The sequence below is a fragment of the Pseudorasbora parva genome, chromosome 6 (assembly GCF_024679245.1).
Source record: "Pseudorasbora parva isolate DD20220531a chromosome 6, ASM2467924v1, whole genome shotgun sequence".
Classification (NCBI taxonomy): domain Eukaryota; kingdom Metazoa; phylum Chordata; class Actinopteri; order Cypriniformes; family Gobionidae; genus Pseudorasbora; species Pseudorasbora parva.
Genome location: NC_090177.1, coordinates 21,805,030 through 21,831,967, shown reverse-complemented (window position 1 = coordinate 21,831,967; position 26,938 = coordinate 21,805,030). Strand labels below are relative to the sequence as shown.

Sequence of the window (26,938 nt, the reverse complement as noted above, 5' to 3'; positions counted from 1 at the left end):
ATAAAACAGGGCTGAGTCCACTGAGGTTGCCAGTTTCACTGATGAGGAAAAGAGAAGCAAGGGAATCAGAAAGAGAGAGAGAGAGAGAAGAGAGAAAGAGCGAGAGGCAGAGAGGGGGTTGTGATAAACTCTGCTGTGAGCCCTCCTGTAAGCAGAGTGAGAGAGAGCAGGAGCAACAGCATAAGATCTGGAGAGGGTGAAAATACAACTGTGAGCAAGACCTACCACAAAGTCCACGCAGATCTTGCACTTTAAGGTGAGCGTGCATGTGTTTTTGTCACCCTGCTGAACTGGGCTGATGCATTTGGGTGCGATTGCCCCATCAAGTGCTTCACTTCTTTGAAGTTTCTCAGAGGGGGATAGATTTTTCCCTATAAGAAAAAAAGGCAATAGAAGGCCAAAGGCTACGAAAACTGGAGCATTTCCAACTTCCAATTCCCTCAGGACTTTTTTTTCCCACCTAGGCTTCAAGAAGGAACCACATGTGAAGACTGATGGGGCTAGAGCTCAACATTGCTTACCAGAGAATCGGCTCCGCTGCATCACTGCAGAGACTCCACATCACAGTAGGAGTGAGACGGAGTTAAAGAACCAAAGAGAAAGTTAGAGGGAATCTAAGTAATCTCCATCCACTCCCCCCTCCCTACCTTGGGACCTTCTTCAGTTGCCCTCTGGTACCCCCCACGGGGCAGGAAGCGTGAAAAATCTCACTAATGGGTTTATTTGCTGTCAGCTCTGCGACGACCTGTCATTTCCCAGGACCACTCCACACTTGATACATTTCATAGTCGAGTAAGCTTCGCTTTGTTTTTGCCAAAGGAGCTTGAGCCCTTGCCACATACTGCTGGCTGTTGAGAAGATCAAGACAAGGCTGAGGTATCAGGTGGAGTGGACAAGTCCCTTAATCACTTTGCCTGTCTATTACAATATTTTTCTTCCAGTGAGGTCAATCGTGTGGGACTTGCTGGCTTTTTTATATTTCTCGAAGTCGAGAACTTCCCGCAAAGAGAGACACCTTGAGAGAATCTGCTTTCTGACCCAACCACGGTCTCCTGGCTGGTGGGCTAAAGATGCGTTGCTGGCTGCTAGCTGTGGTGACAGCAGTGCTCTGGAGCCAGTGCATCCTTCTAGGGTGGGCCGAGGGCAGGAAGGTGCGTAAGAAGCTGAAGGAGCTCGCTCCACAGCACACCGAAGCATTCAACACCACTCTTTCCAACAGTGAGGAGCTGGATGGCAGCACGAAGGTAGATATCATATGATACTTTCTTTGCTTTCCTTGTATATTTAAGCTCTGTTAATTTTCCAGCTCCGCACATGGACATTCCTGTTACTCCATATGTGAGGTCACTGTCAGAAACAAATGGTTGTCAAAAATTTTCCTTTAGGCCCTTGAACAGGTTTTTACAGAGGCAGCATTCTCAAAATTTGTATCATCATAAAAGGTGCTTATTTTTACCGTAAGGCTTAGTATGTTAAATTACTAATATGTAATCAACAGTGTACTTAAATGAACAAGACAAAGGTACATTTTTTTTAAACAAATTTATTTCTGACAGGGTGTCATATGGCAATTTATTCTTTGTTTTTAATAACGTGTTTAAAAAAAAGAATTACCTTGTTCGATGTATCTTCATTTTACTAACAAATGTCTGATATTTCAGCAATCAGTCAGTTTGAAGGCTTTGAAAACTGACGCCACTGTTACTCGTGTTTTAAATGTCTTGGGGCTCTGTTTTATTAAGTAACCTAACCCTTATTGCTTGCTGTACAGTAAGTAAAGTCACATGAAAAATTATAGAAGGCGTTTACTTTGGCAATAATATATACATTTCTCCAAAAAGAGACAGTACCAATTTGAATATATTTTGTATATACTACCATTCAAAAGTTTGGGTCATTAAGATTTTTTAATTTTTTATTAAATTGATCAAGTGACAATAAAGACATTTATAATGTCACAAAAGATTCAAATAAATTCAAATAAATGCTGTTCTTTTGAACTTGATATTCATTTAAAAAAAAAAAAAACGTAAAAAAAATGATCAACGTTTCCAAAACACATAAAGCACTTCAACTGTTTTCATTATTGATAATAATAAAAAAAATCAACATATTATAATGATTCCTGAAGGATCATGTGACACTGAAGACTGGAATAATGATGCTGAAATTTTAGCTTTTCAGCTTAAATAATTAAATACATTAAAAAATATATTAAAATAGAAATCAATTACTTTATATTCCACAATATTACTGTTTTTACTGTATTTTTGATCAGATGCAGTCTTGGTGGGTATAAGAGAAAATCTTACCAACCCCAAACTGTTGAACAGATGTGTGTGTATATATGTAATTATGTAGTACATATTATTTATTTATAGTTGGCTAATACACACCGAGTTCCCAGGGACTCGTGCACAGTGTGATAAAATATATACCTTAAATGCACTTTTAGTTATTTGGGTATAAAACATCTGCCAAATGTGTAAATGTTATGCATTTTAGCAACCAATCATTCCTCACAATGTGTCAAAATCACCCTGCAACAGCTAGGCAGCGAAAATACCTCAGAATGATGTGTATTAATATGCTCTGTTAAATATGTCAGCACATTCATCAGAAAGCAAAGCCGATGCATTTGGCAGTCACAGTTGTCTCTCATCATACTTTTTATATGCGCCTGAGCAGAAGTCGCTGACTGCTTTGCAAACTATTTGAACAAGCTTACGGCGAGCTCATCCAAAGCCCTTGATGGAGATGCTACAACCATTTCTGGTTAGCTTGGCATAGACTCAAACATGTATGTTTCTAGAGAGCTAGAGTCCTTGACAGCTCTAATTCTCAGAGCAGCTAAACAGAGTGAGATTCAGTGTGAAACATAGAGCGGTATTGCAGGTGTGTGCCATTTAGGAGTCTAAGAACAGGCTCTAATTTGTGAAATGGATGATTGAGGCTTGAGTTATGTGAAGAATGCACATTGATGAGCGCATCGATTAGTCCTCTTGGTAGGGGTTCTCCACCAGAGCCTGCAGCCCGCCACCAGAACGTGAAGGAGGGCTTGTTTGCTGTTTGAGACTTGTGGTGTCAATAGGTTACGGATGATGATAACAGTAGGCAGGGCCTCATTACCATTCATTTCCATGTGCATAAACCTTGGAAAATATCATATTGCGCTGTCTGTAGCTGAATTATCGTGCATACATGCGTTGACATTTTCTGGCTCCACCAAGGCCAACATATTGCTATTCCAACCTTGTATTTGTTTATTGCTCCTGTATTGTTTAGATATCAGGGTTTCCATCAGAAAATTAGCTCCTGTCTCAGCCCACCCATAGAGTTGGCATTCTCAAATAACTCTACGCTACCCCTGTGCCAACCGCTCACCATAACTACTGTGCTTCAGTGATCTTGTTGACAAGGGTTATTGTCTTATTGAGTTTTTACACATCGCTGAAGTATGTTGTGACATTCCGGTTGTGTCTTATACCCATACTACTATATGTTTATTTTGACATTAATATTAAGGAATTTCCAAACGGGGACCATATAAAATGTGTATGTATGCTGTTAAAGACTTTTTTTTCAAGGCATTTGATCAAATCTGTCAGTAAAGACATTTCTGTTACAAAAGAATTCCATTTCAAAAGATTATTTGAAGTGCATTACATAAATAATTATTTGAAGTGAAGTCCCCTCTACAAGAGCCCTGTTGACCCTGAGTCAGCCCTTTTGATGGTGTACCTTCAGCTTGTCTCCTTCGCTACCTCCTCCTCTTCATCTTCTTCTTCTTCCTCCTCTTAGTGGCCCAGCACAGGCAGGCTGCCATGATGTAATTCCTGTGAAGGTTAGGTGGGGAGATATTTAAAGACCCTTGGCAGAGCTCTTTCCCAGCCCATTGATTCTGTCATTCACAGGCCAGGCTGACTCCGCTGTGTCTGGGACATCCGATAGGGGCGGTGCGGCCCCCTGAAAAAACTGGGGCAGCAGGCCGCATAAGCCCCTCACAAAGACTCGCAGAAAGGGTCCTGAAAGAGGACACCTCGAGAAGGATTAGTCACTCCCTCCCCTTGCTTACATTCTTTTCATCTTGTCCCATACAATCAGAGAGTAATGACATAATCACTCTAAAACCCAGTGTTTTGCCAAATTTGTCACTGCCAGAAAGCGTCAGTCGGGCTGGGGTCCAGTGCAGGGTGACATTCATAGAGATGGAGATCATCTTTACAGGTATAGGTGGGATTATTCATGTGGTAATTCTCCAACTACTACCAATATATATGCCATTGGCTTTGCCGGTAATCTCACCAAAAGACATATAGAGTTGGTCTACATGTTTTGTTTTTGTTTGTTTATTTTTTATTAATTGCGATCATTTGCGATTCATTTGAATTATGAATAATATTGATTTGTAAAATCTCAATATTGATCTGCTAAATGCCACTGGCTTCATGAAAATGTATTTCTATAGCACTCCACATCCTGTAGATCACTGCATTCTGTTGAATTTCTTCCTTCACTGCATTGTTTGGGCCTGGTTTACGTTTATAAATGAATCTACTTGCGAACTTGTGAATCTTAATCAGATCAAATCGATACCATGCCCTACAAAAGGGTAAACTGTCAAGGGTTAGAGTGAGTTGTCTCTGTTTTGGTTTTATAAATAAGAAGTTCTTTAATATTGAAAATGACTTTGTGAACAATGGCGGAGAATATAAATATTGTAATAAAGGTCTGCTGTTTACTTGAACACTAAGCTTCTGAGGCCATTGGGATATTCACATTAGGACAGTGAGCACAGACAACTTAGGAACACATTGGGTACGAATAACTCATATCACTCTCTTATAGACACAACTTTGCTATAGTGACTTCGTATGAACATCTGAAACCTCAGTTAATATTGATATATAATGTACTAAATAGCTATGTGAGATGTAATCTCACAATTTGTTTTATATCTTTTGAATTCAAAATGGCTTGTGAGCTGACAAAGAAACCACAGGAGTTCTTTGCCATCCTGGAGCCTGCAGCGTTGAGGTACATCGTTGTAGGTGTTTATCTGAAGCATTTCTCAGCTGTCCATTTGACCTCCCACAGATAATAAGGGAAATGAGCACTAGCGCAAACTAGCTCAATGTTATAATTTGCACACAAAGCAGGTGTGAGTCTGCAATCAGACTCCCTTCAACTCTTTGACTTTTTTATGGCGAGAGGAGGGCAGGATAATTCCTCAGTAGATCTCATAATAAGTCTTGTGGCTCTCTCTCCCCTCACATGTCTTCACTAGCCAGGAATGCACACTTGATATACATATAAATATCTAAACAATGTTTACCCTGTCACGATGGCATGGAACGGCGAGAGTTATTAAAACAACACAGAGCCTCATTACTCTGCTTACGTGTTAGTTTTGTGAAGTTACGAGTGTATTCTGACACATACATGTTGTTTCTGCTTGGTACGGGGGAAGATAGAGAGTAAATTGGAATCAGACGTCTTTGATGTCACTGTTTAATGACCTGTGGGTCTATAATGGGCACATTTCCAGCGTTCCCCCCTAAGTAATAACAAAGCGGTTAACTGCCTGTTTCACTGCTCACGTAAGAATGTGATGAAAGAAGCTTTATGGTAACTGCCAAACAAATATTCAACATACATGCTAAAGAAAAAATCTATTTGTCGACCATTTGGAGTGTATTAGTTATCAGACCTTGTCCACAGGGAAGGAATTACAGAATAATGAGGCCTCGGTAATGAAATATACAGTGGTGCTGGGTCTGTTACCTGTTAAATGATGGCCTTTGAAGCTTTCTGCTGCTTGATATCCAGCCAAATAATCATTTCTCTCCCGTATCACTATGTTCTGAGTTCCAAAGCAGTAATGACTTGGTACCAAAAGAAACTGTAATTGCAGGTAAGAATCTGAGGTGTGGTGTGAATGCGTCCATATAATCAAACCCATAAATCTGTGTACCGACCCATAAAGCTGTGTTTTGGAACGTGCCATCATCGTATTTTGTTCTCTCATATACATGCTGTGTTCAGTGAGTGTCTATTGAAAAGTAATATTCTTTTACAGCAATATTTGGTATATGGCTCTCTTTTGTCAGTGAGGGTATATACGAGAAAGGGTGTGTGAATTGGGAAATAATGGGTGCGTGAGATGTAGGATGCATGCAGATCTTTCAATATGGTAAGGGGGATCCTTCCCCAAAAGCTTGGGATGGGTAAAACCATCGAACCATGCATGGATGAATGCACAGAAAGTGATGATACACCCTTCTAGAAACAACAACAACTTTGGGAAAGCCCTCAGTCACTGTTTCTCACTGTAAAGCTCCTTTATGCTGTTTTTGCCAACTATTTCTGATGTGTTTGTATTGCATGCTGAATTTATTTTGCTATGTCAACAAGTTTTATTTTAAAGGGAACGGCATTGCATGTTTGTAGTGTTGACAATAGTTTCAGTCTCAAAGATTATATGACTTCTGTTAATGCAAGTTTTTTTCTGTTGTAAAATAGTATTTAAAATTAAAATATTGACATTTAAATTTGAGGGTGATGACTTTTACCAAATTTTACACTGAGACAGAAATAGACCCAATGGTATGGTTATTTAACTGCATACTTGTCTCTGTGTTACTGTAATGTCTGGTAAAAACTGGACCTGAGGTATAAAGATCAACAAACAGAATTTTATTTGTCATTAAATGTCATAAACCGCATGCTAGAACAGACCTAGTCTGGACTATATACTTGTCACAGAGTTACAGAGTAAAAACATTTTTGTGTCTTTTCGTACCTTCAAACTGTGTCATGAAATGGATATACAGCCTAGATGAGGTTACAAGGTTTTTCACAATTAAACACTGCAGCATAATTGTTGATTGTGGCCTCAAGGCAGATTTTTTATGGCCGTGTTTATGTTTGCTGTGGAGCGCTGCCATAAAAATAGTCTCTGACGTTTCTCTCTGAAAATAAACCAATTTTCTTATTTTTTTTCTCTCTGAATGTTAAATAAATAATGAGCACTAAGACTTGTGGAGAAGGCCGGAGATTTGATTTTGCTCTGCAACTCTGGAAACCTGTACATTCATTTCTACTGCTTGTGTTACACTTTTGCGGGAACCAATCACAGACTGGCTTATCCACCTGGTGCACTATTGGCGGGTTTAACACGATGACGGATATAGAAAGGATGGGTCGTTGCCCGTTGATCATGCCTCTTATGGTCTGATTGGTTGAAGGACTTTCCAATTGTGTATAGAGTCATTTGAATAATGCTCGTTGATCACTCCTCTTGTTCAGTAGAAAATACAGAGCAGACTCCCCAGACCAATGTTCAATATTAAATTGAGCGTGGTCTGGTGATAGCCAGACAAGAGAAATTATGCTGAATCAAGTTACTTCTTTGAAAACAGTTTAAATCTAAAAATAAGTTTGCTTATTAGGTAGCTTTTCCCTGTAGTGAAAACATTTATTTTAAAAGTATACTAAAAATGCATTAACAAATTTACTGACATAACGCTTGAGATTTTCTGATATAAATACAGTATTATAATGAAACTTTATTTGGAGTACTTCTTTTTCCACAATGCACATTTCTTAATATTAAGCCTAAAATATGTTTTAATATAACTATTAATCAGGATAGTATGATCTCTGTATAATATCAGTCTTTAAATGCAAGATATTTAAGCTATAACTGAAGTATATTTGCAATAGTTACATTTTAGCACAATCAAATGAGTAGACTTAAGTAGACCTCAGCTCTATTTCTGCGTTAAAGGCATTAAAGCTACACTGTGTGATATTTTTCCCCATCTAGCGGTGTAAAGGTATATGACCATCCAGTGAATAGTTTCTGTTCCTCTCAATTCTGATTTCGTATTAATTCCTACAGTGGCTGATTTAGTCCAAAATTAACATGGCAATCCCTCTCTTCACATTCGATACAGTGCCATCCATAGATATGTATACGGTGCCAAAGGCGAAGCTTGAATTTATGGGTATGTCCCTCTTTGGCTAATGTACTTTCAAGATGGAGGGCCAACATGGCGACCGGCATTCGAACCCCTCACCCGTATGTATTTTAAATGGCATATTATAAACTTACAGGAATACTTGATTACTTGAAAGAAGTAAATATACATTAATGAGCACATATATCTTTGAAATAACTAAGTGTTTTTAGCTAAGAATAAACTAAAAAAGTTACACAGTGTAGCTTTTAGTACAAAATAAGTTTTTCTAATTTTGAAGACTTTAAGTATACCGATTTAGTATACCATTGCAGGGTATTTAATTAAAGATATATGATATGTAAATGTATCTGTAGTATAGGCCCACTAGGCATAAAAGAAATGTATTTCAAAAACATTTTAGAATATAAATTTTTCACTATGTTTGGAATTTTGATATTTTGAAATTCCATTATTGTCTAAATAATGTTTAAAGATTATGCAATGCTTTTTTTAATCATTATTCAGAAACAACTCTTAACACTAAGGCGCTTTGTTCTGGTAAACCAAAAAAATTGAAATTGCAGGTTGGCAAACAACCATTTGCAATTAAACAGAAGTTTGACACGCTACCTAAAGAAATTACTTTGTAATTACAGGTTCCTTCTTGCACTTGTAGAAGAGTTAGCAGATACCTTTAAAATGCTAGAAATTTGTGGCTGGTTAGTGAATACTGATTTTCACCTTAAAGGGATAGTTCCAAAAATGAAAAATCAGTCATTTACTCACACTCATGTCATTCCAAACAATCTTTTTTTTCTTCTTCCATACAATGAAAGTAAAAAAAAAAAAAAAAAGTCTTCTGTCAGACTCCATTGAATTTCATTGTATGGACAAAAGCAGAAAGATTCTTCAAAAGTAATAATTTTGTTTTTTCAACAGAAGAAAGGAAAGTTTGGAACGACATGAGGGTAAGTGAATTACATAATTTTCCTTTTTGGGTGGACTTTTGAACAAATTAAATATTTTATGCAGTGGTAATGTCAATCTATTTATATAAAAATGAGTAGCTTTTAGTTTGCTTAGTGGTTTTACTCATAATACATTATTTTCTCAGCTTTCTTATCAAACTCATCAAAACTCTTTGATTGACTTTTTTTGCCCAGTCTCTAATGGAGCATTTGGCAGCTTTGCTCCACAAAGCTCTGCTGTTTTAACAAACTCATCAGAGAAAAATCCTCCTCAGTGGTATGCTGAGATAATAACAGCTTGCCATGATCTGTCATGATCTGAAATACTTCAGCATATAGGGCTTTTCATACAAGCCATGCTACCGCTGTCAACCGAATCGACTGTGTACACAGCGCCCTGAAATATTGGAAAGTTTATCGCACTGAGCAAACCACTGCACATTCCATATCAGCCTAAAGTCTCTGTGAAAATGTTCCCTTGTATCTAAAAAACAAAACAAAAAAATGAGCAGACTTTTAGCAGTGCTGGTCTTGTATGTCTACAGTGACAGACTGTTTTCTGACAGTCAGAGAATAGTTTATACTTTTTTTGACTTGAGAACATGAGGGAACATGATAAAATTAGATTGCACGGATATATATGTGTCTCCACAAACTTATTCTACGACTTTCCAGGCAGCAACTTTAGGCAAGTTAATCCTTGTCTTGACAGAATTATGGATCCTCCCTTGCACCATCTGATCTGACTCTGATCACTCGAAGTGTTAATGGAAGTTCTTCGTATATTTTGAAGTGAAGGTTATGGTGTTGACTCGTCCACCTTGCAAATCTTTTGGAAACTGGTTGTAATTCTCTTGGTGAGGCAGTGGATTCCCCTCAAGTTTTAAGTTAGCTTCTGTGCTAGCATCTGTGGTTTATCCTGTGCTATTTTGGCACAGGAAATTAAATTACACTCAATGTAGCTGCCAAAGTTGATATTGATTCTTAATAGAATCGTGTTGAATCAGTATTTAGGGGACTTCATGACCTGAACATTAATTCTTTTTTGTTATTAGAATCCTGCAGATCATTTTTTTGGCATGGCTAGCCTAGCCAGCTCTGTATTGCTTTGACATATAGTAATGATACATTCTGTATTTATAAAGCATTCCATAAAAGACAATGGAAAAGAAACAAATCATGTCTTCTCCCTGTGTTTGGGGAAGATCTGAGGGATTGCCTTTTACTGTAAAAGTATCTGTACGAATCTGTCTGTCTTTTGGCTGTCTTCAGCTCCTAATTCACAACAATAACACTCAGACATCCAACATGCGAGAGGCTTGTGTGATAGTTAAGTTGTTTATTTTGTCTCCTGTCATGAACAGAAAACTACGCCCAAGCAAAAATATGAGCTCCTCTCATTCCAGTATGTATAAGAAAAACAAGGGGTTACTTTGTTACAGCTTAACATGAGGCAAGTCTTTCTGTGAAGAGATGCAGCATGTTAGTTTAACAGATAAGTGATCCAGATCTTGGTGCCAAACCTAAACAAATTCCATTTCAGACAGCTCACCTCTACAACTTGTCTCTATCTCGACCACAGTCATTTGAAGTTTAGGGAAGGGCTCAAGGAGATTCAATTCATATTTGTGGTTACTGGGATTTATAAAGCCTCGCGTTTCATCTAAGCAAAAACATTGTCAGCTCTTCAGTATTGTAGGTGGTTAGACAATATGTGTATATAAATATTTATATTTCATAATAATATAGTTATTTAATATTTAGTTTGGCATTCTGGTGAAGTGTAAGTAAAATTATGGGATGCTGTATTCAAATGTTATTCAAAGTTTGTTGACAAAAACATACTTGAGCAAAGTAAAAAGTAAACTTTTTTTCTTAGTTTTCGAAATCGATAGATACAATTTTATGAACAAACAATGCAATGCAAGCAATTTTTAGTGTTTTGACTTTCTTGAAGTTCTTTATCAACATCAGATATTAAAGTTAAAGGTACACTTTGTAACTTTTTTTGGTTGTGCTTTGGCTACTACCCAATCACTAATGGTTTTAGAGATAAAACCAGTTTAGATGGAAACTCAATCTGACTAGTTTCATTATTTCATTATTTCTTATATACTTTAGACACGTAGAACAGAATTGGGTATCAATCGACTCTATTTTAACGATCTGAGCGTATTGCGCAGGTGCACTTGGGGGGGGGGGGGTGGTCGACGCGATAAATCAATCAGTCTCATCTCCCTTTCCCTTTAAAAGCCTGTTGCGCTTGCACCATGGTGTATTCGCTATTTACATGGCGGAATTTGTAAGTGGAAAGACTGAACGCTTCTCCAGAGTGGAATCCTTTTATTTTTTTATATTTATTTAAAATGTATAATGTTTCTGTTGACTCTCAATTCCCAAAGCCTTAAAATTGAGGAAGGATTCTTTTTGGAATCGACTCCCAGCTTAGCTCAGTAAAACTTGAAAGCTATTACAAAAATGTAAATATTATATATTAATTACATAATATATTACGTTTTATTTAATACTTGTGAACTTAATTTGATGCTATAAATACAATTTTAAAGATTGTTGCAGGATTTTTAGCTTAGCGGAGTAAAAGTACATCTATATAGTCCTGTTTTTTGTTGTTTTTACATTCTCCAAAATATGACTTCCTTACTACTTCAGAGGTGTGATGTAATATTTCTCATGTACATCACACCCATTCAAACAGTGGGTTCTTTCTACCAAAGAGCCATCATAGTCCATTTTTATAATCAATTCTGAATGCTGCTATTGAGAAAGGAGCTCAAATTGTAGAATCTTCCAAAATGGAGAAGATGTCATTGGCTTGGCTGATGATTGCTGAAGTCATTCCAGTGTGGGATTTAAAGGGTTGAAACTGTTGCCAAATAGAATGAGTTATATCAGCGATTGCATATTTGATAACCTCTCTTTAAGTTTGAGCTAGCTACCTCTGAGAAATGCACTTCTGGCTCTGAGATCTTACTGAAAAGAAGAAACCAGCTATGTTTCCACTGAAAGCCACTGTATGTGTGTGTTTTTTAACAGTTGCAAAAAGGAACCCACAGTATAATGCAACATGTCTCAGGCCTCTCATTTTTAGGTGAACAGTAATGTTGTGCTCATGGAAACTTGTTGAGAGAGATCAATTTAGAAAGGCTGTTTATTTTTTACAGACCCTACTGGGCAAAATTGACGTAGCACCTGGAGAACTACTAAGAAGGAGTAATTAAGCAAAGGGTAAAGTCCTCAAGAGAAAATTTGAGTGAGTGTGTTTGGCATGAGGTAGTGCTGCATGCCACACAAAAGACCTATTCCTTTACTGCACTGGTGCAACCTGCCTTGATGTCTGGCACCATTTAATAGCATCTTTATGCACAATTTTCCTGTGAGGGTTTGTAAGCAGAAATTATGACTCATTGGGTCTTGTTATATAGCTACGATGCTCTGCACTCAATGGCAACTGAAGAATGATCTCTGGCATAAATATCTGATATATCAGTTAGTACTCCCATTACTCATCAAATACGAAACTGTGAGTAGTATACCTTTTTTATGCATAGGCTCCGATGTGTACGCTAACCGAACATTATGAGAATTTGTCGGTTGGACATCATATTCAAATAATTGAAGTACTTAAAGTTATAAAGAAAAAAACAACAACAGGAATGTAATTTTAACATTTTCTTATTCTTTCTTATTCAGCAGGTCAGTGAGAACCAGAGAGTGGACCCTCTTGGGTCATGGATGGATTTTGTGAAGAGACCTGTGGGCAACTTTCCCGGAAAATGCCGAAAGCGAAAAAGACCACTGGTGAGGAAGTCTTTACAATCATAAATCATCAAACACAACTGACAGTAACACATAAGACAAATCTGAAATTGTGGAGAGGAATTTTCATTCACCCAGACTGTACTTTAATTCTTGTAAATCAATAAAAAGGTGTGCAATGCAAGAATGTTAAATGATTTATGTAAAGTTACATTACTAATGTAAAGTTAAGCCAAAATTTGTTTGCAGTCGTAGTGGACCAAATTTTTTCTTGAACATAGAGAGCCCGATTTTAACGATCTGAACGTGTAGTGCAGGTGCGCAATCCACTTTTGCTTGTTGTGATGGCGGAAAAAAGCAGTCATGACGCCAGGTACATGGTCCAAAAGGTGCATTAGTCTCTTAATGAGTTATGGGTGTGTTTTGGGCGTAATGCGCAAAAAAAAAAAAACAGTCTCATCTCCCATTCCCTTTAAAAGCCAGTTGTGCTCGAACCATGGCAGATTCGCTATTTACATGATGGAATTTGCGAGTAGAAAGACTAAACGTTTCACCAAAAAGGAATCCTTTCACTTCTAATATTTCAAAATGTTTATGTGCTGCTGCGCATCCCTACACTGCAAAAAATATGATTATACGTACTTTATGACGTATTATTCATAGTAAAAAAACACTTGCGTCTGGCCTGGCAACTCATTGTCTCTTTGCCCATGCTTTTTGTACTTTAGTAAATTTTTTGCCAACACTTGCTTACCAGCATGACTAACTGTACAAGATAATTTCATATATTCATAGTATATATAGTGGCAATTAATAAAACTGGTAGCTACTAATCGTTAGGTGCTGATATGAACTAACAAGCACAAATATAGACATTTCACACTTCAGAAATGTTGAGTAACTTGTCGTTTTGAGCTATTCATTAAACCTGGCTGAGCCATTATTTTCGAGAATCTAACAACAGCATTTGATTTACAAAAATTACTGGCTGATTAGTTTGGGAATTGGACTGCACTGGTCATGTCTGTTGCTTTCTGTAGATTCAGCACTGTAAAAAAACAATGCAGGTTTCCAATTGAACATTTTCAAGTGACTGATCACATCAAAAATTTTCATTTGGCCAAATTTAATTTCTGTTAATTAAATTGCTTCAATTCACACAAAATTCAATTCGGCCAACTGGAAAATTTAGATGTGATCAGGCACTAGAACATTTTCAATTGGCAACCTGATTTTTTAACAGTGAGTAGTGATGTTGGGGTAGGAAGTGTTATCAAAGTATTTTAGTATAGTATTCCATCCACACACGTGCGAGAACCATAAATGGAGCTGAAAGTCATTAAGTACAGATATCTTTTTTAGATATAAGTGATAATTAACTTTTAATACATAATTTACCTCTATCAGAAAATTTGTAATGTGTTGCAAATACATTCCTTTATACATTACAAGTTGTAACACGTCATTAAATAAAGTGATATGCTGTTTTGAGAACTTTGAGTCTTGATGCGATAGTGTTAAAATTATATAACAATTATATTTCTTTGACTATCAGCCTGGTCCCCCAGGCCCACCTGGTCCTCCGGGGCCTCAGGGACCTCCAGGATCCCCTGGGGCAGAGGTCACTCAAGAGGTCCTGCTGCAAGAGTTCAAAGAAATGATCAAAGGTGAGGACCCACAATAAGCAACACATTTAAATCTCAGTGAAGGTTTTATGATGAACATTCTCACAAGATGTCCATCGAGTTTCATATTCATAATTGAGGGGCTATCTGGAGATTTGGACTGCATGCAGTGATGTGATCTGCTTGAACAGAGGCCACAGAGAGGCGAGCAGCAGTGGACAGGCCTAACGAACCAAGCCAGCTGCCCACAGCTCTGATTACCCTGGAGGGTATGACCTCCTACAGGAGAATTGAGGAAGCCTTTCACTGCAAACTCAAAGGCCCTGTCGTCGTGGACAAAAAGACTCTGGCAGAGTTGCAGAACTTTCAGACAGTAAGTGCCTGCAGGGTCCAAAACTTTTAGCCACATCAGTCAATCGCGGGTTAATTGAGTACCTTTATTGGCCAAAGATATTTCATACAGGGCCAAGAAACTATGCATAGGAATGGGAATTATACATTTTGAAAAAGGTGTGTTCTTATACCGATCTAGCTTACTGCAGTGTGCCTCAAGTGTCTCATACCACCCACATTATAACATAACATTCAACACACTCAATTTTTTTTTGTATGATTGTTTTGACCAAGTAAAACAGTGCTGTGTTACCCCACAATTTTAATTAATCAAATAAAGTGACCTGTATGAGTAGTAATTCATCACTTGTGACTATTTCATTAGAATAAAATAAAATAATGTGAATATAAGTGATCAAACGTAACTGTAACAAAGTTCAAGTTCAGGGAAGGAGAAGGCAGACGTTAAACATAACTTTGGTCATAAAATAAACATTAACAACAAAACCAAACAAAAGGAGCAGCAGCGGCCGACTGCAGCATTTAAGCATCATAAACACAGCAAAGTAAAATGAAAAGAGAAGTGCAGTCTGCTTTACATGGAATGATGCATCACCTCACCTTTCCTCGTATTCTCGCCCCTTCACTGTCGTCATTCTCTAGGTTAGCTCATCTATGAACATGATTTTTGTCCCATCGGATTGGTACAGCCATTGGCTGTAGAGGTGAAGATGCCAACTCAAATGATCCCACGCACATTCGCATCAAGCTACATACATTTATTATTGTCTTGAATAAGCTACCACTAGTGGTGAAAATTACATACTGTGCCTTAAAGTCATGGGTTAATGAATCAGACTATACTGGTTGTGCTGTATATTGTTGATTCACTAAAAAGAACTGGTTGATAAGAGTCAATTGTTGTGTAATTGAACAACAATGGTCATGGTGTCTGTTTTGCTGCACTTCTGAATAAGCAGACATGTTGTCATTGGCTTTATTCATGTGCATTTTGTCTCTATCCCAGCTAAGAAAAATATGTTCCAAGAACGTTTTGCTAATGTTTATATTAAGTTGTGAAAAAGTTTTGTGAACGTTTTTTGTGAACCAGTTTTTAAAAATGTTTTAAATAATTTTTTTATTGTTGCTGTTAAGCTAACATTTAAGGACACATTTCATTGTATTATTCTGAAAACATTATGGGAACATTACTTGGAATGCTCTCTGAACATTCTAAACAAGTAACATCTAAAAAATGTAGATGAACGTCCAATTAAAACGTTTCAGAAAAAACCTTCCATGAACGATGCATAGCCTAAATGTTTTTGTGCTAACATTTTGAGAACATTATTAAAGACAGAAAAATAGGGTGTCAAAATTGTAAAAAGATAAATGTTTGTTCATAACTTTAGAATGTTGCCAGGACGCCTGTGAACTGGGATGAATTTGAGATTTTTTTATCATTATTAACATTTTTTTTAGCATTTAAGCATTCATTTTTATGCTTACGGTTCTTTCCTCACCACAAATGATTGGATCAGTCTCAATTAGGTCTATATGTATATATTTAACATAAAATGAACAAAAAAAGGAAAAAATGCATGGCAGCCCAAACAAAAGAAGGAAACAGGGTGTTATAAAACTGTGGAGCAGCTAATTCACACTAATGCCAATTTGAACATTCCAGTGATTTAGAAACAGTGATACCCTAAGGTACAAAAGTGAAAAGGTACATCTTTGTTTTCCTAAATGGTAGGCCTACATATCAGTACTTTAAGAGTGTGTATTAGTACCTAAAAGGTATATTAGCCCCAGTCACAACAATGCACCTTTTTTTCTAACAGTGTACAGTAAATTATACTACTTCCAAAGTGCACATGTGATCGTCTCGGCAACGGGTTCAGCTTTCACCAGAATGTAAGAATTCCAGTCTGTTGCAAATAATTTCAAATTGGCTTATTTTGTCATCGTTCCATTTGGCTTCTTGACTGTGACAGTTTTACAGAATACTAAACACCAATTCTAAACGCTTCCAACATGTGTGTGTTCAAACTAAAGTGTGTAATATCTGCATTAATCAAACGGAATGGCAAAAATTAAGTTTGGTGACGCTGTCTGCCATTGGTCAGTCAAACAGATAGCCCCACCCAGTCATCTTTAATTACACAGCTGAATTAAGGCCACTTGTTATAGTAACTTCATGATTGGCTCTTGTCACAATGGTGACGACACACTGGATTGGCCAACGTTTACTGGGCCAATCAAGCAGAACCTCAACCACCCTCCTCCTAAAAGAAATATCCTTTTTCAAATGCGCTACATTGCTTTCTTGGTGGTGTACAAAAGGTACTCTGTATGATGTTTTGGACCAGTGAGTGGTGTGTATAAAAATAGACACCACCATTTAAAACAGCATGCTGTTTTGAGAAAGAGCTATACCCTGTGGCATTTTGATGAGCCACACACGGAGGACAAACGCAACATTTTTTTGTTAAGTATTCTTTACAGCAGTTATAGGGGAAAAAATGCCATTGATTAATGTAGACAACATTCACACACAAATGCACCAATGAGGATTTAAATCTGCTGATCACTGAGGATGTATGATTCTTACTTTCCGTTTTAGAGAAATTATGATCCTATAGTTTTTCAAATCTGTCAAATGGATGAAATAACAGTTGTAAATGTCAACGCAAACTTATTCATCCCATGTAGAAATGCATGTCAAATAAAATAACGTTCTTTTCACATATCTCTTCGGATCGGACATGTATATGAAAGGCATTCATTGTATGTGTTCAAAGCTGACAGTACAAAAAATGGCAGAACTGAACAGTGTTTAGCACACTAATCTGAGGACTCATTATAAAAGCGTCTGAGTCTGGAACTCTTGGTGGGTTCTGGAGGCGTAATGCAGAATAATGTGGTCTGGCATGGCTGCAGTGTGCAGTTATGATCAAAAACAGAATCGGAGGATTCTTGGCAGATGTCTACATATTTCTAGCCATTTAATGGTTATGTGCTCCCAAACTGAGCCCTACAACTGGTATATTTTCTAATGCTGTATGCAGGATGCTTCGATTTGTATGTAAGTTTATTATAGTGTGGAGAGCAAGAATTTAGCTGAAAAACATATTCTTGAGATGCTTGGAAGGCTAGTTATGCAGCAAGTCAATTTACGTATATGATTTTCAGAGTGAGCGCTGTTGATGTTTGACAAATGGTTATAAGGTGTATTCATGGTAAGCCCTCTATAATTCTCACCTGTTTCATACCTTCAGCCTCCTGCCAAAGGTGCCTTCCTCAGAGGGACGGGGATGGATCAGTCCACTGGCCGATTCACAGCTCCTGTAACTGGAATTTATCAGTTCTCTGCCAATGTTCATATTGGTAAGGAAAGGTTCAAACGTTCTCCTCACTCAGTAAATATTCTGTCTTTCGTATTTTGTTTTCTGCCTTTTTCACTGTGAGATATGTAGGTTTGGGGTATGATAATAATCGGTTTGAATAATAATCATTCTTTGTTTTTAAAGCTCAAAAAGAAGAACGTGTGATTTTTTTTTTTTTTTACAATGTATACATTAAAATAAATAATAATAATAATATATTATTAATAATATTATTAAGTTAGATTTTATTATTAAATATATACAGCATTACCATTCAGTTACATGTATATATTTATTTATAAAAAAAGAAAAGAAAAAAGAAGAAGTGCTCACCAAGGCTGATTTCTATTTTGATGCATTTTAAAATGTAATTTATTCCTTTGAAGTATCAGAAGCCATTTCTCCGGTCTTCAGGATCACATGATGGAACATCCTTCAGATGTTATTCTAATATTTAATATATATTCAGTGTGAAACATTTCTTATTGCTATCACTTTTGAGGAAATACATTTTTTTTTTTTTTTACATATGAATTTCTTTCTTCTGCTGCATCCAAAATAAGATATTTTGAAGAATGTCAGGAACAAGACAGTTGATGTATTTTTTTTCCCCCATATTATGAAAGTCAATGAGACCCATCAACGGTCTGGTTACAGACATTCTTCAAAATATATTTTTTTGTGTTCAGCAGAAGAAAGAAATTCATACAGGTTTGGAACAACTTGAGGGTGAGCAAGTGATGACATATATAGATTTTTTGGGTGAATTATCCCTTTAAAAATAATCCTTTACCATACCTTAACCAAACCTTGTGAACAGTATGATGGATATGGAAAAAATATATATACATTCAAATTGCTTTGGATGTATTGCTTTGAGACTTTGACAAATACAGAAGAAAGATGAATGGAAAACACTTTTTCTCGGTTATAAACACAAATCGCATTGAGTACAAATTAATATTTCAATGTCATCTCTATCAGAAGGTGCCATCATGTAATGAATGTGTTTCAGACTTGGCAAATTCTCAACAGATGGATTGCATTCCCCTGTAACGTACATTCCAACTGTGCTGCATTTGTTTGCTGAGATTTAGGGTGTCTTGCACAATCTTGCATGTTTAAAAAGCTAAAAAAATTGTGCCGTGCCTGAAAACATACAAGCGTATTTTGTTTTTGTTGATTGATGCTCTAAAAAAGGGGTTCAGTGATCCTGTTGACTTCATCCATCGTTTCAGAGGCAATGCTTATGTGGAGTTACACTGAAATAAGCCCCAGGGACTCAGAATGCAAAACTCTTCTAAGCTGTGGCGCCGCCATGCAGCTCCGGGAAAAGGAATTGGCTTTCTGCAGTAGACTGTGGCAGAAAATCAACATCCCCAAACAAATTCACAAATCCACTGCAGACTTATAGAAGAGACCAATATTTAGACACGGCTGGAGGTCAAACATGACTGGCTGTGGCATCATGTGCTCCAGATACAAAGCTCTGTCAAACAACATTTCAACAGCCTTTACTCTTCATGCAACAGTTTGTAGTGCATGTCTGAAAAGTATTGTCAAGAAATATGTAATTTTTTTTGCACTTTGTGTACTTTCTTGCAGACCACACAGAGGTGAAGAGAAGTAAGAACCAGCTGAGAGCCAGAGACAATGTCCGAGTTTTGATCTGCATTGAATCCCTCTGCCACAGATATACGTAAGTTTGCTTGGTCTCACATTAAAAGGATATTTCACCTAAACATGTAAAGTCTGTCATCATTTACTCACCCTCATGTCATTCTTCTGAGGAATACGAAAAGAAAATCTTTGAAGAATATACTACTTAAAAATGATACCACTATAAATGTATAAAATGGTCCATACAACTTGTGCACTGTATTGCAAGCCTTGTGAAGATACCCTATATTGTTAAAAGTATTGGACACCCCTCCATATCATTTAATTCAGGTGTTCCAATCACTTACATGGCCAAAAGTGTATAAAAATCAAGCACCTAGGCAAGCAGATGCATCTACAAACATTTATGCAAGAAAGGGGTCACTCTCAGGAGCTCAGTGAATTCAAGCGTGGTACTATGATAGGTTGCCACCTGTGCAATAAGCCCATTCATGAAATTTTCTCACTACTAAATATTCGATGGTCAACTGTTAGTGGTGTTATAACAAAGTGGAAGCAATTGGGAACAACAACTCAGCCACAAAGTGGTAGGCCATGTAAAAGCACAGAAAAGGGGTCCAGTGACACTAGAAGTCATAGAAGTTGCGAACTTTCTGCAGAGTCAATAGCTACAGACCTCCAAACTTTGTGTGGCCTTCAGGTTTGCTCAAGAACAGTGTGAGAGCTTCATGGAATGGGTTTCCAAGGATGAGTAGCTGCATCCAAGCCTTACATCACCAAGTGCGATGCAAAGCGTGGGATGCAGTGGTGTAAAACACGCCGCCACTGGACTCTAGAGCACTGTTCTCTGGAGTGACGAATCACACTTCACTGTCTGGCAATCCAATGGATGAGTCTGAGGCGTGGGTTGTTTTTCAGGGGTTGGGGCCATAGACTGTAAACAAATATGGACGACGACATCATCCGTTTCCGCTTGCCAGATTTGAAGATTTCAGGCGGGGTGCATGGCGCTGACATCTTGGGGCCGAGTCTGCGCAGTAGCGCAGTAGAGAGCAGGAAGTAGAGCAGGAAGTACAGCCGTGATATCAAAAGCCCGCCCACACTCTCGCAGATGCAGAACAATTTATTATGTTGGTGTGAAATAAACAGTTATGGAAATGTAGAAATTAAAGCTAAAGCTCTAATCTGTTCCCAAAATTCCAAAAAAAGTCTGTTAGTGCCTCAGTGACAATTTCACTCAGAGAAGACGTCAGTCCCAGCTGTCAATCATGACATCACCCCCCGCCGTTTTTATAGCATCAGATAACTAACTAAAACTAAACTTATTTTAAAAACGAACACTTGAAATGAAAACATCGTGATGATAACTGCCTTCAATGACATAAACTAACTTTGGGGAAAAAATATTTGAAGTGTAATTTTATTGTTTAGTTTGCCTCGCGTCCATTAGAAAACACAGAGGGGCGGCTATACTGGGACCGGTCACCGGGGGGCGATCGAGGCGCGAAAGCTTCAGTATCTGAGAGGGAGACTGCAGGCTTGGTTGGGCCCCTTAGTTCCAGTGAAAGGAACTCTTAATGCTTCATCATATCACAACATTTTGGATAATTTTATGCTCCTAATTTTGTGGGAACAGTCTGGGGATGGCCCCTACCTGTTCCAACATGACTGTGCACCAGTGCACAAAGCAAGGTCCATAAAGACATGGATGAGCGGAAGAATGGTCAAAAATCCCCATTAGCCTTCCCAGAAGAGTTGAAGGTGTTATAGCTGCAAAGGTTGGGCCAACTCCATATGACACCCTACGGATTAAAAGTCATTAAAGTTAATGCGCATGTAAAGGCAGGTGTCCCAAAACTTTTGGCAATATAGTGTATATTTGTTGACAAACAGACAACAAAATTTGACATCTGGCCTGGGTCTTGAGAGAAGTAGCTATGTTGGATTCATTAATTAATCCTTCAAACTGTATATACAGCAATTAACTCTTTCCCCACCATTGAGAGAATTTTTCTCAATTTATGACACAGCGCTTCCCCGTCATTGACGGGGTGCTATTACGCATCCTCTGAAAGAGGACAGAATCTCAGAAATTATCACAAACGAGCGGTAGACGCATTGCTTAAGTACACGTTGTTGTCTTTCTGTTCTTTTTTGGGATATATTACATGTTCAGATATTCATACAACAAAATATACTGAGGGCCATAAACATTTTTTTAAAAATTATCAAAAATGCTGGTGGTGACTAAAAAACAAACAAAAAAAACATGGTTGGGAAAGAGTTAATGTGCTAGAACTGGTCAAAGTTCTGACTGGTCACACAAAGTTTCTGTGATTTCAGGTCTTTCTGTCAGACTTTCTGTAATTTCTGTTGGGAGAAAATCTGACACCAGCAATTTTGCTAGGAAAGTTATTATGATTACATTATGTCTAATTTACCCTCAAGTAGTCTATTTATTAACTTTCGATTTTGTACCCGTTGTCCACAGACCACATCCACATCAATATAAATTCATGACTCATGACTTATGATGAAAATTAGTATTTTTCTTGAGCTTCTTTTTACATTCTGAGCATGTGGTTTTTATTTCAGTGGCTTAAGCGTGTGAGTGCATGTCATAAAAATCCCTTTTCACAAATCAAGCAAAAATGAATTTACTTAAAAAGAAAGGAAAATCTACTAGGGTACATGAGATGGGGAAGGAGTGAATGGGGGTGGCAGACCTGGATAAACTCTCTTCCAGTGTTTGCTGGTTGTTAGCGCTCTTTTGCGCTTTGTGAGTAACGCATGGGCTGTAAAGCATGTTGTCTGGTCAAACTTCTGTGGAAACTAGCAAGGCATTTCCTGTGTTAAAGTGGAGCAGGCATTTAAAAAATGTCCTCTCACCTTCAGTCTGGTCCTTGTCACCTTAGTAACCTTTACCGCCACCTTTGACTCGTTGGGTCCCTATTGGTCTTAGCAACAGTACTGAAGGATAATTCAAAAATGTATTGCTGGATAGATCAGACCTTTCATTTTTAGGAAAAATGTGAGTAAAAATGCTTTATAATGGAATTATTTCCCAATTATACTACTTTATCTTTTGCACATTAAAGGAACATAATTCAATTACATTAAATTAAACAAATAAATAAAACTAAAACAAACTAAAATACAATATAATACAATACAACAATCTAATGCAGTGGTTTTTGACATGAGAATTTGTGAACTGTCACATAACTTGCATTTAAGTGGAAGATTTGAAAGGAGTTAGTTCAGTGATCAGAATGATTTAACAGATGTCACTTCAGAATTCACTCAGAAATTTCTATTAGTCAGAGTATTTTTTATATACGGATGTATTTTTACTTTCCAAGTAATTTCATTTTTCATGTATATGTACTTTATCAGTGTTCTTCTGTGGAAAACTTTCACTTCACAACATTCACAATCATAATATTGTACTTTTTACTGCACAGAGGTTCATATTGAATATCATTTAATACTTAATTTCATAAAAAATGTAGTACTGTAGTTTTACTCAGGTAAAAAAAAAAATGATACGTTGGATTTACTTAATTTTTATATGTCAACAGGTTCCACGTAATTGGGTTATGTTGAATTTAATTAACATTGTTAATTTCGGTAAACATAATTTTTTTTAAACATAAAGTTAATTCAATGCCATTTAGTAAAATCAGGTTAAAATTCTTAATTTTGTCCAAAACTATTAAGTTTAATTACTCTGAAATGAATATAAAAAACAAAACAAATAATCCAGTTTAACTAATTTTTTTTTTTTTTACAAAACCTTTTACATTACAAAATTGTATTTGCTAGATGGTTTTGTTACATCCATGGCATGCCCAAAGTAGTTGTTTTTTTATTAATAAAACAACTTTAATTGTTATTAGCAGATCCTTACCCCAAGCACATGCTCTATACTTCACCCAAAAACACTTACATAACACACTTTTAAATACCAACATAACAAAACATTAAACATTAAAAAGTCTCTCCATTTTCTCATCTCGTTAGAAATGGATAAAATAGCACTTTATTTAAATATTTACTCTCGGAATTAAGCCCATTTGCAAAGCATAATGGGAAGTGAAAGTCCTGTTGGATTGGGTTACTTGATTGAAACATGTTATTTCAAAATAAAAGCATCAAGTCAAAGAGTAACGGTGTTAAGTCAGTTTAACATTAATCAATTATATTTGAACCAGAAACCTCATATAATGGTGTTAAATCAAGATGAATTGCTTAAATAAAGAAAACAGCATCATAAGTTCATTTTTTTGAGTGCAAGAAAGTAATGTTTAATGTAATTAAGAGTTAAAGGTAAAAAAAACAACAACTTTTAGTTATGAAATGTAGTGCAGTAAAAAATATGTCATTATATATTATGCTTTGGAATGTAGTGAAGTAAAAGTTTTCCAAAGAAAAACGCTGATAAAGTACATACTGGAAAAATTTACTTGAACAGAAAGTAAAAATACTCCACTACTGTCCCCTTTGCTAGTAGTAAACATCAATACAATTACAAAAGAAATGGCAGGTAACATGTTTATTGATTTTTGGATTCTACAAATTCATCATCTGTCACTCATAATATTTTCTATACTGTTTTGCAGATCCTTGGAAATGATTGTTGGCCTTGAGAGTAACAGCAAGATCTTTACAGTCTCTGTCCACGGACTGCTAGAACTTCAGGTAAGAGTTAGTTAAACATACTCATTTAGATTTAAATATTGATGTGAATGCTGGAAAGTGAAATGAATCAAAAACGTGCGTTAAGAAAAAAAAATGGCTCACTTAGAACATGCAAAGTATTGAATAATTTAATCAATATCTAAATAGCTACATAACCATTGTTTTAGTAAGCACTACATTCAGTCCGGCTCCATTCTGGAATGGAATGCTCAGTTTTTACTATCTAATTCAGGGGTGTCCAAAATCAGTCCTTGATGGCCACTGTCCTGCAGAGTTTTGCTCCAACTTCCCTCAACCCACCTCCCTGGAAGTTTCTAGTATGCCTAGACCTTCAGCAGGTTCAGGTGTGTTTAATAGGGCTTGGAGCTGATCTCTGCAGGACAGTGGCCTTCCAGGACCAGGAATGGACACCCCTGGCTGATCAGTTCTTTGATAAATTTAGTTTTCTTTCTAACAGGCCGGACAGTACACCTCCATATTTGTGGACAATGCAGCTGGAGCATCGATTACAGTACAGAACGGATCAGATTTCATGGGCATGTTGTTGGGGGTATAGCCTTGTTTTACAGCCAGACTATATCTGGCAGGCCACATAAGACTGCATTGCTCCTCTTCGGACTATCACCCAGCACCAGATATCCTCATGAGACAATATTTGACTGCCACAAAGCTCTTGGTTTGTTCATGGAAGAGACATATTAATACCCACAAAGCAGAGACAGTTGGATACAAAACTGAAAGACTTTACAGAGGACAGTGGATCTACATCTGCCCTTCTCATGTGTTTCTACAGTGAGGTTTTTTTTACCTCTTCAGAAAGATAATTTCTCACTGTTTTTACTCTTATTTTGTGATATATAGATGTATACAAAGAGATTTTTGTACTTTGACAATGTGTTATGCCCTAGTGTTTATATACAGTGTTTATATACACAATATGTTTCTACGATGGGAGGTTTCCTACAATACAAGAGCTAATCTAAGAATTTATCTTTTGGATTTATGTTAAGGATTTTATGATCTTTTGGAGTTGTTATCCAAAATACAAACCTACTTTTATGCATACATGCCTATATATTTTTTTAATATACCAAGCTAGACAGTTTTTATCTACTATGCAGCTCCAAAAAGCATGTTGTAGTGACTTTATTACTGATAAAAGAACAGATTTTCCGTTATACTCTGCCAAAAGAAGGAAACAGCCAAATACAAGAAAAGAAACAAGATGGATGACTCAGTCTATTTTTACGTTCAATCGCTAACAGTCCCAAACAATAGCATTTATCCAAGCGTGTGTGTGTGTGTGTGTTTGAGTGTGTTTGGAAAACTACTGCTATGATCGATTACATGTTAAGAGTCCTGCTGAGTTTTCATTTTGTTTACTGCAATCCTAAATACGTCATCCGAATGTTTTTCACGTTTCCATGGAAGTTTATTCTTTGAGATGTGTTGCTCTTCTTCCTTTCCCCCCAAATGTCTTCTTTTTTTATTATTTACTTCAGTAAATACAGACATAAAGATGCATATACTTATATTAGCATATTTGCCATTCAAATTATTTATGTTTAAATGTATCTGCCAATTAAATTTTTTTGATTTATTTTTTTAATTGGCATCTAGCCTTCCAGTAGATCTCAATACAAGTGAAAATAATGTAAGCAGACCTGTTTAAACATACAGTATTTACTTGTATTGTGGTGTAATGGAAATGAAAGTATTCAATAAATGTAAAATATATCTATTCACCTGGGCATGCTTGCGGTTGACTCAAAATGACTTTTATGAGCTTTGAAATCTTGCTAACATTCGTAATTCTCTGCTCGATAAAGCAGGCAGCACATACTTCTGGTGCTGCACGGTGAAGCTCATGGAAAATATTCTTTGGTGCGGTAGTGTGGAAAATGCTTCTTTGCATCATTTGCATTGCAAATAATCCAGAATACCTCAAATACCTTGGCAAACAAGTGCAAATCTGACAGACTGATGGTGGCATTGCACCTGGGCACACTAAAGAGTGATCTTTGAAATCCAATCATTTAAGTGTCATTTAATCTTGTCATCAAATGTCATTTAGAATGTCGCTAAAAAAAACATAACAACAACAACAACAACACACTGACAGCTGACACACAAGGTTTCTTCAATAAGATCTGTGGTTTCGTACGAGCCACAGAACTTTCAAGCATCATCTTCAATCCATCATCTCCAAGGACCCCGATAAGGGTCCGGAATGACACCAAGTAGTTTATTTATATTATAAATGTCCGTGGAGGAGCTCTGACCTCATATATGATAGCATTTGAAAACTTAGAATGTAAACTTTTTGGATATATGCATACATTTTGGCATTTGTTTTACACAAAGTAACTTATTTACACTAAATTACTAAATGGGACCATTTCCGCCTGTATCTGACCCACCCAAATTTAAAAGCTTCGCATAACCACATACAGTGGTCTAAATACACATTTTTGGTTTAATTTTTCAGGAAACCCTTTGAAGTTACACTGCTAAAAGTGATAAACATGTAAGTATATGTTGTCTGAGCTGTAAAACAAAAG

General features: G+C 36.8%; 1 protein-coding gene across 3 annotated transcripts; it reads left to right on the top strand.

The window, feature by feature from the left end:
* c1qtnf12 (C1q and TNF related 12) lies at positions 1-26,938 on the top strand. 3 transcript variants are annotated; one of them, XM_067447252.1, is made up of 9 exons: positions 3-256; positions 465-1,244; positions 12,644-12,751; positions 14,265-14,376; positions 14,526-14,707; positions 17,949-18,057; positions 19,662-19,755; positions 24,299-24,377; positions 24,835-26,938. In XM_067447252.1, exons 2-9 carry the CDS (start codon positions 1,071-1,073, stop codon positions 24,931-24,933), a joined length of 957 nt encoding a protein of 318 aa, XP_067303353.1. In that variant the 5' UTR covers positions 3-256; positions 465-1,070; the 3' UTR covers positions 24,934-26,938. The 3 variants fall into 3 exon arrangements, with proteins under 3 accessions (XP_067303355.1, XP_067303353.1, XP_067303352.1); XM_067447254.1 differs by having other exon boundaries at positions 1-1,244; positions 12,647-12,751; XM_067447251.1 differs by having other exon boundaries at positions 3-1,244.